At 36.9% G+C, this 13,994-nt stretch overlaps 1 protein-coding gene and 1 long non-coding RNA gene across 4 annotated transcripts in view; one reads left to right on the top strand and one right to left on the bottom strand.

The window, feature by feature from the left end:
- The window catches only part of abcc8 (ATP-binding cassette, sub-family C (CFTR/MRP), member 8), an 84,176-nt gene that overhangs the window by 67,233 nt on the left and 2,949 nt on the right, over positions 1–13,994 (top strand). For 2 of the 3 annotated variants that reach the window (XM_059334961.1, XM_059334960.1), the window contains exons 27-36: positions 1,124–1,293; positions 2,533–2,760; positions 4,009–4,101; positions 5,833–5,935; positions 6,321–6,434; positions 8,733–8,853; positions 9,872–10,002; positions 10,111–10,189; positions 10,287–10,395; positions 12,329–12,432. In XM_059334961.1, the coding sequence (XP_059190944.1) occupies positions 1,124–1,293; positions 2,533–2,760; positions 4,009–4,101; positions 5,833–5,935; positions 6,321–6,434; positions 8,733–8,853; positions 9,872–10,002; positions 10,111–10,189; positions 10,287–10,395; positions 12,329–12,432 (1,252 nt within the window). The remainder of the gene's footprint in view (positions 1–1,123; positions 1,294–2,532; positions 2,761–4,008; positions 4,102–5,832; positions 5,936–6,320; positions 6,435–8,732; positions 8,854–9,871; positions 10,003–10,110; positions 10,190–10,286; positions 10,396–12,328; positions 12,433–13,994) is intronic. The other variant, XM_059334962.1, reaches the window with a different exon arrangement.
- LOC131973123 (uncharacterized) lies at positions 9,268–12,415 on the bottom strand. Its single transcript, XR_009394537.1, has 2 exons — positions 12,336–12,415; positions 9,268–10,021 (listed from the first exon to the last, which is right to left on the bottom strand). It is a non-coding gene; the product is annotated as an uncharacterized LOC131973123 (long non-coding RNA).

The following is a 13,994-nucleotide window of genomic DNA, read 5'->3' as shown; positions in this document are numbered from 1 at the left end:
TGTATGCTCAAAAACAAGTTTCTGATTTGTTGTTACTTATATCTTTAAGTTGGGGTTCAAAACAAGGGACAATAGTTCTGATAACTCTTATTTCTTTGTTGTGAAATTCGGTCATTAGCGAAAGCTAGCGGCAAACTGATGCTAGCGGCTAACTGATGCTAGCGGCTAACTGATGCTAGAGGCTAACTGATGCTAGCGGCTACCTGATGCTAGCGGCTAACTGATGCTAGCGGCTAACTGATGCTAGCGGCTAATTGATTCTAGCGGCGCTGCTTGTTACAGCTACAAGAGTAGCCATTAGCGTATCAATGCTAACTCAAAATTGTGGTCGCAACATTAGCTGACATTTCATAGCGGCGTTACAATCGGGCCAGAGAAATTCAGAGTTGAGCAAACTCAAAAACAAAACTTAAAATATTTAGTTTAATTGTCCAACTTAAAATTTTATCGAAGTTTGTTGCCTTGAAATTTTGAGTTCACCCAACTTTTCTTTTTTTGCAGTGTAAACCAATTTTTCACTCTTCTCCCATCTGGCCACAGAAATAGGGTAATGGACTGCAAAAAGGCCCACTTCAAAAAAAAAGTTTTGTCCCCACAGCCATCATAGCACTGAATAAGCATATGTAGATTCCACTGGCATCACTGTATATTGTCCATGTTATGTTTGTGCTGGTCTAGATGTTTTTCTGTGGTGAGTTTGTGGTGAGGTTTGTCATCTGTCATGGGAGGGGTTATGAATGGGTGTCATGTTTGCTGCTGTATATGTCCTTATATGTTTCTCTGTGATATATGTGGGAAGAGGAGTTATCTGTTATATGTTGTATATGTGGGAAGAGAGGGTATTTGGTATCTGTAATTCTAAATTAAAAAGACAGTTTGCAGAATCAAACCATTAAATTATAGACATTTGGATTAAATGTTTAGGAATAATTGGCCAACACTGAGCAGTTTTTGCTCTCACTCTCTATACAAAGTGGGGATTTTAGATTTTTCGCCCTTTTAAATGTATGCTGTCCTGAGAAAAACCTGACTGTGTGAGAACAATTATCCCTTTGGGGACAATAAAGAACCTAACTTAACTTATAAAAACTCTTTCTCTCTCTCTCTGTCTGTCTGTGTGTAGAGCTGTAGGCCCTTCAGTCATTCGTGGTATCTGTCGGTGTTCAGCGTGCTGTGCTGCCTGGGTATCATACTGTGTCTGGCCACCTCCGTGGCTGTGGAGTGGACCGGCCTCAAAGTGGCCAAAGAGCTCCACCATGACCTGCTCAATAAGATCATCCTGGCACCCATGAGGTTCGTCGCTCAGTGTGCCTTGTGACGTGTGAAACAAACAGAAACATGTGCTCGCAGATACTGTGTGTGTGCTGGAACACATCATTTAAACAAGAAAACATCATTAGAAGCACCTTTTTTCGCCCCATTACTCAGAGCACCATCTGCTTTACTTACACAAAACCCAGGAGGCATCAGGTGCATAAAGACAATCACATGCACATAACACACCTGCACACACAGCACAGTATATACAGCTAAATAAACAGATGAATTTCACATGTAATAATTCATTCAACCAGCCGACTGCACTGCATGTCTGGGCAGTTTCTTGTTAAATATCATTGTGTTATCAGCAACATGTGTAAATCTGGTCTCTAAGGATTTAATGTGTTATAGGAAGAATGTAATCTGGGACAATAAAACCGCTTTTAAATGAAGTTATTAATTCAATTTTTTAGATTAACCCTTTATCAAGAACTATATTTGGTAACTTCATTGGATATCAAAATGGGGTCGAGAAAAAAGTTGCAAATTTACGAGATTTAAAGTGGCAAATCTACAAGAAAAAAAGTCACAGATTTACGAGATTTAAAGTGGTGAATCTGCGAGAAAAAAGTTGCTTTTTTTCCCACCTCTCTCGTAAACCTGTGACTTTTTTCCACGCAGATTTGCCACTTTAAATCTCTTAAATTTGCAACCTTTTTTTAATTTTGGATATCCGCTGAAGTTACCAAATATGGTTCTTCGCCTGATTTATTTATTTATTTATTTTGTTCCTTTCATGAAGGTGGACAACAAAATGTGTACAGAGACACACTATACACCTTCATGATTAGAAAGGAGCAGCAAGATGAAAATATTTCTTATATTTGTCTGCCCCCTACTTGAACAATAAAATAAAAAAGATGGTCTGACATCACATACAATTGATTTTCAGTAGCCTACACCAACAAAACTTTGATAATAACAAAACACTTAAAACAACAAAAACAAACAAAACAAAAAACAAACAAAAACCCACACAAGTACATGTTATCATGTCAAAAACAAAAGACCAAAAAACAACTGATCATAAACAATCAGTTTAAGATTCTAGTACATATTGACAATTTTTTCTGCATTTGCACAATTTTTTAAAAATCTATTAATATCTGTACAACCTTTTAAATCCTGTAGTTGGGAATTCCATATTTTCACACCAACAACCGAAACAGATAAAGGGTTAACCTGGAATCTGAAATGTTTTCATCCCTCCAGGCTGTTTGAGACGACACCGCTGGGCAGCATCCTTAACAGATTTTCCACGGACACAAACACAATCGACCAGCACATCCCCACTACGCTGGAGTGCCTCTCCCGCTCCACCCTGCTGTGTGTGTCTGCTCTGGGCGTCATCTCATACGTGACCCCGGTCTTTCTCTTTGCCCTCCTGCCGCTGGCCGTGGCCTGCTACTTCATACAGAAATACTTCCGGGTGGCCTCCAGGTGAGTGTGATGGAGCCGAGGGATGGATGCCACAGTCACTGTATGTTTACATTAGATGCTTTAATGACACCAAGAGCTTGTTCTTCATGTGAGGGTGTTTAGGATCTGGGGAGGAGTAAACATCCTATAATTACACACAAATAACACAGGGTGGGTTTTAGTAGGCTGATCCCAGTATTTTTTATGAATCAACATATCCGAGTTTTACTTTTTTAATAATTTAAGAGGCAGTATGTGTTTCTCCATCATAATTACATTCCTGGGAGTTTGGAGAAAACATTGAAATGGCAGTCAGATCATTGTACATTTAATAAAAATATAAGTGTCAACATGGAATGAAATCTCTTATCGGAGTAGAGTAAAGACTACAGACTTTTTGGTGAATTAAAATAGATTTTTTTGTGTCAAAACTAAAGCCCTCATAGGACGTGACATTTGACCTTTTGTCCCTGTATTTCACCAGTGCTCTAGTGCTTTTATTTCCCATAAATATGGAAAAACATGGAAATGGAAAAATGCATTGACATACAGTTTTGTTCTTAACCCTTTATCAGGCAAATAACTATATATGGTAATATTTCAAGAAAAAAGTAGCAAATTTACTAGATTAAAGTGGCAAATCTACAAGAAAAAAAGTCGCAGATTTAAGAGATTTAAAGTGGCAAATCTGCATGAAAAAAGTTGCAGATCTACGAGAAAAAAGTGTGAAAAAGGCAATTTTTTTCTCCCAGATTCACCACTTTAAATCTCATAAATCTGCACATTTTTTTCTCGTAGATTTGCCACTTTAATCTCGTCAACTTTTTTCTCAAAATATTATTTTATAGTACACATTCTGGCTGTATGTAATATCCTCCAATATTCTCTAGGGTTGAAATTTAGAATTTGCAAGTATTTCAATGAGTGCTCTATTAAGGGTTAAAGTGTTGAATCTGGGAGAAAAAAGTTGCTTTTTTCCCACTTTTTTCTTGTAAATCTGCGACTTTTTTTTCCGCAGATTTGCCACTTTAAATCTCTTAAATCTGCAACTTTTTTTCTTGTGGATTTGCCACTTTAATCTAGTAAATTTGCAACTTTTTTCACGAAGTATTACCTGAAGTTACCAAATATAGTTCTTTGACTGATAAAGGGTTAAGTCCAATGCAAGTGGCTCTACATGACCTTTGACCTTTGCAACCTATGATATTTTTTTTAACTTTGCTTCAGTTGATATGTCTCTCTCCACTGTGTCCTCTGTCTTCTGGTCAGGGACCTGCAGCAGTTGGAGGACAGCACCCAACTCCCGTTACTGTGCCACTTCTCTGAGACAGTGGAAGGCCTCACCACTATCAGGGCCCTCAGGTAACTATTACTAACAGGTGCAACTGTCTTCACTGAATGAGCAATATCAATGGCTCAAATCACATCAAAAGTGCGACCACTAACTGGACTTGAGACGATTTGAACATTACTTTTTATTGCTTAGTTATATCCTGTCTGGGTCTGCTGTGTGTTGTGTTGTGTGTGTGTTGTCTCCTCTATTTGTTTCTTACCTATGTACTTGCTGTCTTTTATATTTGTATTTATTTTTTATTTTTTAGGGACTACGGATGCAAACTAGCAGCCTTGCTTTAATCCGGCATATATGTGCACTGTCCCTATCCAAAAATAAAGTATTCCTATTCGTATCAGTGGAGGATTACCAGACAACATTGTTGAAAAGGGATGTAAAACCTTATAAAACCTTATAAAACCTGGCTTCTTGTTACTTTGGATTACCTGGATGTTCATCTTCTCTGTGCAGCGGGAAAAAGTTTCTTTGTGCTCACTTTTAATCCCAGTTAAACACATGTACCATGCAAGACATAAATCATTTGGAAGCTAATCTAGATCCACAATGCATTATGATGTGAAAACTTTAAACTCCAGACATCATTTTAAGAATTTAACTTTCTTCAGGAAAAATCATGTCAGACATAAATTATTACTAAAAGGACATTATTAGTTTTTTACAGCAGCTCTCAAATATCTACTGCATGTTGTGCAATAATTACATTCATTCTAATGCAATAAATTATCTTCTTTCTGGAGCAAAATTACATCAGATTAATTTATTTTACTTATTATTATTGTTTGTGGGTGTTTTTTCCCCAAAAGTTTTGTTCTTTGTGATTTTATTCAGGGGTTTTTTTTTTGCACTGACCAGTAGTGCTCCTAATTTTGATGTATTCTGTTCGATAAAAATAAATGCTTCGTTAATGTTGTCTGTATAGTCAGATATTTCTGAATCCTTACCTTAATTCAAATACTTTCACATTTTCAGTATAATTTTAACTAACTTTTGGTAACGCTTTATATTAAGGTCCTTGTAATAACCATTAATTAACAAGTAATAAGGCCCTTGTAAGTCCTTACAATATGCTTATTAACATTATTGTGTGTATATAAGCTTATATAAGTGTTAATAATGGCATTACAAACACCCATGACCCACCCATTATGTCTTTGCTATGCCTTTATTAATCTTATTTTGTTTGCTTATTGATATTAAAATATACTTTATTTCTCATCTATTATAATTTAACTACACTGAAAAAAGAACCAACTTAATTAAATTGTTTCATTTGGTAACACCTAAATGAATTAAGTTCTTTCAAATTAATTTAATAAGTTAGATTAACACAATTGATTTTAAATTAATTTGAAAGAATGTAATTCATTTAGGTGTTACCAAATGAAACAATTCAATTAAGTTGGTTCTTTTTTCAGTGTATAAGTTAACTATGCTTTTTGCAACTACCTGATCTAAAGCGAGAACAATGCCTTATTACTTGTTAATTAATGGTTATTAAGGACCTTATTATAAAGCGTTATCTAACTTTCCTCTTAAATGATTAGAAACAGTTTAGCTGAAATGGTGTAATCATTGATAATGTATCGATCATTCAACACTTCAGACAGTACGTTGGTATTAGTTAATTGGTTAATGCTGAACCAGAGCAGAGCAGAATAGCAGTAAATAGTGGAGGCAGATGGACTCTCAGGACATCACAGCACAAATAGAAATGAGTTGTGTCTTTTTTTTGTTGGCAGGTATGAGCCCCGGTTCAGACAGAGGTTACTGCAGTTTACTGATGCCAACAACATCGCCTCTCTCTTCCTCACAGCAGCCAACCGTTGGCTGGAGGTCCGCATGGTAATGATCCGTCCCCTGTTCCCATCAGTCCTGTTTACTGTTTATCAGACACCAGCTGCTTTACATTTCTGTTGATGTTGCTGGCTCCCTCTGTTGGGTTCCTGAAAAACTGAATTTTTCCTCCCTTCATTAATGTCACATTCTGTAGCTCGTCGTGTTTCCCAGCAGCAGAAGAGATTAATTACCTTCCATGTGCACATGCATCCATGTTTATGGATGCATGTGCACAGATGCAAAAGAAAAAACACACAAAGCTTTTTGGCAGCATATCAATAACCCACGACAATCCATACTAATGGATCTGCTTTTATTTTGTTGACCTTTTTAAATTATTCAGTGAAGCATTATGTTTCTGCTGTGAAGTTTACCATGTCTCTCTCTGCAGGAGTATATTGGAGCCTGTGTGGTGCTGGTGGCAGCTGTAGCCTCCATCACTAACGCTCTCTACAGCGAGCTGTCCACCGGGTTGGTGGGGCTGGGCCTGACCTACGCACTCATGGTAAGGCTGTGTGTGTGTGTGTGTGTGTGTGTGTGTGTGTGTGTGTGTGTGTGTGTGTGTGTTCTTGTTCTTCCTAAATAGTGAGGACCACAACACGTTTTTAACCAACTGAGTGAGGACATTTTTGCAAAGTGAGGACATTTCGGCCAGTCCTCACTTCTTTAAAGGCTTTTTTGAGATTTCAGGCTTTGTTTTAAGGGTTAAAGGTTACATGATAATGATTATTAACTGAAACTGTATTGTGTGGTTACCATTCTACCTAAATTATAGTGAAAATGTCCTTCGTTTTCATCTTTGTCAACTTTTTTCATGCATAATGAAGATGAATAAGGCAAAGGAAATAAAGGCAAAATTTACTGTGACCTCTTTTAATCTCCCACCCAACAAATACCCCATTACAAACAACTACAACTAATAAAAACTAAACTAAAACTAAAGCATTTCAAAAAATAAATGCTAAACTAAAACTAGCAAACTCACTTTAAAAACTCATTAAAACTAACTGAATTTGAAAACAAAAATTCACAACAGAATTAAAACTAAAACTAATGAAAAATACAAAACTATTATAACCTTGCAAGGGAATTCAGTATTCCAGTACAAGAATGCGTGTGTGTGTGTGTGTTTAATTGCTCATTTACCTCTACTGTTTTAGGACAGTACAGGTGGTTTAACACATTTTAGCTACAAATTGTGTATATTCTACATTCCAAAATGTTTAAATTTTATTATTTCCCAATTAAGAATTAAGTATTTAGCCTTTTGTGTAGTTAGTGTATTAACTTTGTTTTTATATATTTTTAACTATATTCACGACTCATCATTTTTGATTAAAATTGAGAGATTAAAACATTTTTTTTTTTTTAATTTGACTGAATATTTAAATAAAATATTTTCTACAACCTTTAGAGGGAGACAGATGGAGATTTTTTTAAAGGCAACAACCTTGAACGCATTCAGTCGTTAATTTGCATTTTCTTTTCTTGGAACAGAAAATAAAATAACTTTTAAATATGTTGTAATATAAAATCAAGCAGAAAATCTATTTCAACATTTCTGCTTATTAAGAGATTGATAAAAAACATACTACAAGATGTTTGGGTAACACTTTACAATAACCAACTAAGTGATGTTTAGAGATGGTTTATAGACCAATTATTAACCATTTACAAAGTGCTTTACATATTTAATCTTTAAATGTTTTAAACCAATTTCTTAAAGGTATATGAATCATTAACATACTTAATATGGTGTTAAAAATGTTAAAATGAGTGCAACTAACACTATTAATAAACTATTAATTATAATTTAACTCTTTGTTAATGGTAAAGTAACTATAAATTACATTAATATACCATCTATTTGTCATTTATAGATGATGTAGTTAGTTAAACATTAATAAATTATGAATTTACCATTCTAAATGGCCTATAAACGGTTTATAAATGATGATGATCTGTTTACCATTTATAAATGATGGTTATTGTAAAGTGTTACCGATGTTTGTAAAACTTGCTTCTTTCTCAGTATAATCATAGTTTCATCCAGTAAAAACCACGTGTCTCCACATTTGTAGATTTTAACATTTTCAGATAAAATAGAAACAAAATTCGGTATCGCTTTATATTAAGGTCCTTGTAATAACCATTAATTAACAAATAATAAGGCCCTTGTAAGTCCTTACAAGATGCTTATTAACATTATTGTGTGTTTATAAGCTTATATAAGTGTTAATAATGGCATTACAAACACCCATGACCCACCCATTATGTCTTTGCCATGCCTTTATTAATCTTATTTTGTTTGCTTATTGATATTGAAATATACTTTATTGGGGTGGTCCGTAGCGTAGTGGGTTACACAGGCGCCCCATGTTTAGAGGCTACAGTCCTCGCTGCGGTGGAGCCGGGTTCGAAGCTCCCGCGGCTCCCTTTGCCGCATGTCTTCCCCTCTATCACCCCCTTTCACTCTATCACTATCAATAAAGCAAAAAATGCCAAAAAAAATAATCTTAAAAAAAAATAAATATATACTATATAAAAAATATATACTTTATTGCTCATCTATTATAAGTTAACTATAACTTAACTATGCTTTTTGCAACTACCGGATCTAAAGCGAGAACTATGCCTTATTACTTGTTAATTAATGGTTATTAAGGACCTTATTATAAAGGGTACCCAAAATTCTAATGAGCCTTATGTTACGTACTGCAGACCACTGGACTATCTGACAAATGTGTCTCAAAGCTATTGAAGTGCGTGCACTGACCTTACTTTTCGTTCCCCCGTGTCTCAGGTGTCCAACTACATGAACTGGATGGTGCGTAACCTGGCAGACATGGAAGTACAGCTTGGCTCGGTGAAAAGGATTAACGGCCTGCTCAAGACTGAACCAGAGAATTACGAGGGACTGCTCAGTGAGTGCAGCAACACAGTCACACTTCATCTTAAATTAAACCTTCTTTCACCAGTTCAACCAGAGCACAAAGAGATCAGATCCAGTTTCCTGTATGAGGTTTTTGTGATGTCTTCATCAACCAGGAGGAAGTTTAAAGTTTGACTACATTTACTCCACATCTATTGATAACCCAAGGGGTATCATACTACTTAAAGAAATGTATTTTATCCCACTTTCACCGGTTAAAGATATCATAAGTAACATTTCCACATTTATGCCAATTTTCAGACCCAGAAATCTGTAATTGTATTCAAGGTAACCATGAGTTCCATTTGGTCATGGTGTCAATAATTACCTTTATGCCCTCTAGTTGCTCAAACTTCTGCAAAATAGCAGATCATATGTCAGAGTCATACAATGTCACAAAATTACACTCAGTTATACAGCACTTAGCTCATTTATTAAATGCCATTTTGCAACACATTAATCCAGTAGAGACAGATAGATATTTCAATATCTTAACACTTATATTATATATATTATAAGTTATTTAACTGCAGTAGTTGTTGGGGAACTTTTCGAATGGTAAGTTAGGAAGTTAACATTACATTGGCTGACATTACTTCCAAGTATTTCATTAAATTAAAGTGACATAATGTGAAAAAAGAAAAAAAAACATTTTTTGTCTTGTCTTGTCTTGTCTTGTCATTTCTGTCTGCATTATGTCAGACAGATTTTTTTTTTATCTTCAATGGTGGTTGTTCAATAATGGAGACAACCACTCCCATAATCCCACACTACTTGATGACATCATCAAAGGCTATCTTTTTTTAAGGTTTTAATTGAGACACCCCCTAGCATGAGAAATTAAAGTACCTTTTTAGCTTTAAAATACATTTTTAATTAATTCAAACATAGTTGAAAAAATCTTATTCCGACTCCAATGATCACATATGTAGAAATAGCAATTATAACCCAATGATCGAGGGGTAAGAAAGGTGAAGGTTAAATACAGAGATGTTTCCTTGCTGTCTCAGCAGTGTCTCAGGTCCCTGACGGCTGGCCCCGACAGGGAGAGATCAAGATCCAGAATCTGAGCGTCCGGTACGACGCCACGCTGAAGCCAGTGCTCAAAAATGTCAATGCACACATCGACCCTGGGCAGAAGGTATCCAATCGGAGGAAACCTGTGACACAGAACGCAAATTCCAGAAAATATGTTAAATGAATGATTGAAAGTTGGGGATAGTGATGACTTTGATGGGTTTGTTCTCAGGTGGGGATCTGTGGCAGGACAGGAAGCGGCAAATCTTCGTTCTCCTTGGCTTTCTTCCGCATGGTGGACATGTTTGAGGGTAAAATAAAACATCGGCCCTAACTTCACTAATGTGTAATGCCATTTAGTTTAATGTGATGTGTGTGTGTGGTTAATTATTTGTTTCTCTGACACAGGGAGGATTGTCATCGATGACATCGACATTGCCAAGCTGCCTCTGCAGACCCTCAGGTCTCGCTTGTCCATCATCCTCCAAGACCCCATCCTGTTCAGCGGCGCCATCCGGTACAGTGAACTCCTCTGCAGCATTAGTTTTACCAACAGGACGACTCATCACAGAGATTCAGATTCACTGATAATCGAGACAAAACATTTCCAGTAACAGGGCCAGTTGGCAAACTGCGACACACTTCAAAGACACGAGTAGAGCTGAGGGTTTGTAGATAAGAGGACATTCCTCTGAAACTCCACTGGAGAGGATTATTTTTAGACTTCAGCAGCAGTGCCCATAAAAGCTTTGTCATGTTGGAGGAGAACAGATAAGGAGACGTTTAAGGAAAACTGTGTGATGCTATCTGACTGTAGTTTGGGATGTATTAGTCATTTAGATCACAACAAAGTATTACAGTGTAAAGTTTATTTACATGTTTTGGTGTCTCGACCAGTGGCGGTTCTACACAGGGGCCTCCAGGGGCCACTGCCCCTGTGTGGAAGCCTTTGGCCCCTGTGTCAAATTAATAATAAAATGATCAATTTATAACAATGAACAATGGAACAATTCTAACCTTTTTTTGTTCAAACAATATCTCATTGTACACAAAAGAAACTCAGAATGTGTACATTGTATAATAGTTTAACTCTATGGAGTCTTATAGGGCTATTTTGTCCATTTTTGAATCCTTTTCATGTATTCACGTGTCTTTGTAAGTCATTTTGTGTCTTTTTGTGTATTTTTTGTGTCTTTTTTTGGTAATTTTGTGTCTTTTTTGTCTTTGGTGACATTGATGTGTCTTTTTTGTGTCTGTTTTAGTTATTTTGTGTCTTTTTTTGGTCATTTTGTGTCTTTTTTGGTCATTTTCTGTCTTTTTCAAGACATTCAAAGATTTTGAATGCTTAAATATCATCTTTGCCATTTTTTCATGTGCTAATGTGCCCCTCTGATTAAACACTGGCCCCTCCTTGGCCCCCACAGTAAAATTGGTCTAGAACCACCACTGGTCTCAACTCTGACCTCATCACTCCCCCACAGCATACAGACATCTGCACAGAGAGAGACTGGGGAGTGATGGTAGCAGGTGGACATTACAGCTTAAATAGGGCGACAAATGAAATAAATAAGTGGTGAATCTGGGAGAAAAAAGTTGCTTTTTCCCACTTTTTTCTCTTAAATCTGCAACTTTTTTTCTTGTAGATTTGCCACTTTTATCTAGTAAATTTGCAACTTTTTTGTAGAGATATTACCTGAAGTTACCAAATATAGTTGTTCGCCTGATAAAGGGTTAAGAGGATATAAATATTTGTGATACATTTACAAGTGACTACTTGAATACTTGAACATTGGACAAAGCCACTGTGAAGTCACCCATCAGTTTGTGGACCAATGTTGTGAAGCCTAACTTCTGAAGAGTTTGGCATTTTGTCTGACGCCATCAAAAGTGGTGAAAGAGGGAGAAGCTGGGGAGGAACAAGAGGTGGATCTGACTGATGCGTTGTTAATGACCCATTGCTCCACTTATTTCCATGGTAGTGATCTGTCAATCACAAGATAACCAACCTTCCGGTCAGTGTGAAACCGCTCTACCAACTGAACCATACTGAGCCCGCATAAACATATCCTGCTTTATCGACTATTTTACTCCAAATGGGACAATAATGTACAAAATGAACATCATGCTGTATTGAAGAAGAGTTGAAACTAACATTTGAGAACATAAACTTGTTAGGAAAATATTTACTGAGGGGTTCAGAAGTCAGAAGTACAGTCATTTTTGACTTTCGACTCTTTTTGCAACCAGTGGAGTCGCCCCCTACTGGCCATGAGGAAGAATGCAGGTTTTCTGCATTGGCTTCACTTTTCAGACACAGAGGCTACATCGACTACTCTCATAAAGTCTGTGCTTGAAATAGATGGAGATCATAACTACATTTGATCCTTCTTTAACTTAAAGTTTAATTAAATAGTGTATATATGTGCATGTATGTGTGTTTGTGTGTGTAGGTTCAACCTGGACCCAGAGATGAAGGCTACAGATGAGATGCTGTGGGAAGCTCTGGAGATCGCTCAGCTGAAGCCGGTTGTTAAATCTCTTCCAGGAGGCCTGGGTGAGAAAATATGTTTGTTTTGATTATCATTCATGACTACTCCAGTGTTTCAGCTAGGGTTGGAGCGGTATACCATGGTATAAAAGTTGATAGGAAGGATGGTAATAATTAATCAGTGATCGATTAATGGCTGTTAAGAATTTGGTTGATCACGTGGAATTCTTAATTGATCTGTGTATTTTTTAATTTTCATCTCCGACTGCGTATCAGTACTCACTGAACTGAAACACGGCTGAGCGTTCAGTTCAGCTGAGAATCATCAATAAGCCAATGAACTGAGAATTAAGTTGGATAAAGCTACAGTTTGCAAACTGAAAGTTACAATAACAATTATAAAACACACAGAAATACAAGAGTATTAATTTGACCAAAACTAGCTTACTATGCAAGATTACTGTGAACACTAACCTCATGCCTGATCGGGGGGCTAAAACATAAAACATTGAACTCCTTGACGTTATCTCTACAGTATCACCTCACTTGATTTAGTTTAACGATCGACAGGAAGTCTCTTTTCATCCTTTCGAGAAAAAAAAGCGTCCGTTATGAAAACAGGCTTTTGCATAGTACTGTATATATATCTTTTATTTTGCCCATGTATGCATGCAGCGATTAATGGATTCATTGATCGTTAACGTTATAGATAATCGACTTGACGGGTTTCTTCCAAACACCCATCCCTAATTGATAGTCATCATATTGTGTGAAGAAGAAGAAGAAGATTACGTTATTAATCCCACGATGGGGAAATTCAACCTCTGCATTTAACCCGTCCTTTTTTACACACAAGTGAACACACCATGCAAGGAGCAGTGGGCAGCACATTACTGCGCCCGGGGAGCTGTGCAGGGGGGTTAGGTGCCTTGCTCAAGTGCATTTGCTTATCTCCAGCATATGAAATAAATGTACATTTATTTTCAAAAGGGAGACTTTTTACACATACATCCGTTGCGTTGCCAAAATCTGCTCATTCCTTTCAGGGTCATTGCAACTAATAATAATTGTGTGATACTGTATCGTAATACTGTGAAATTTTCTAAAGCAGTTATCACATAGTGCAAACCTCAAACCATTGCAACCCTAGTCTCCTCACTCAGATCAGCCTGCCGTATCAGGACACATGAACATGAATCTTTTAAGTCCCTGTCTGCTCTGTGCTCTGTGTAGCCACTCCGTCCTGCAGTTTTACAGGCACTTTATTCTGAGCTCTCTTCAGGTCGCTGTTCTGCTGGGCAGTCCGTGGCCTAGAGGTTAGGAATCGGGCTTGCAACTGGAGAGTCCCGGATACTGACATGAAACATTGAACTACTTGACGTTATCTTTACAGTATCACCTCACTACTGTAGCAGTAATGTGCTGCCCACTGCTCCTTGCATGGTGTGTTCACTTGTGTGTAAAAAAGGATGGGTTAAATGCAGAGGTAAATATAAAAAGTAATCTTCTTCTGACGACAGTTGCAGACTGCGGCAGTCTCACCATCAGATCAGATATTAGCTGAGAGCCGTGTTCCTCTTCAGCAGAGTTAACCTACATACTTGATGAATGTGTGGTATGCTGATGCA

The sequence above is a fragment of the Centropristis striata genome, chromosome 6 (assembly GCF_030273125.1).
Source record: "Centropristis striata isolate RG_2023a ecotype Rhode Island chromosome 6, C.striata_1.0, whole genome shotgun sequence".
NCBI lineage: Eukaryota > Metazoa > Chordata > Actinopteri > Perciformes > Serranidae > Centropristis > Centropristis striata.
Note: the sequence above shows the minus strand (reverse complement) of the source record. Positions and strands in the feature narration are given on the sequence as shown.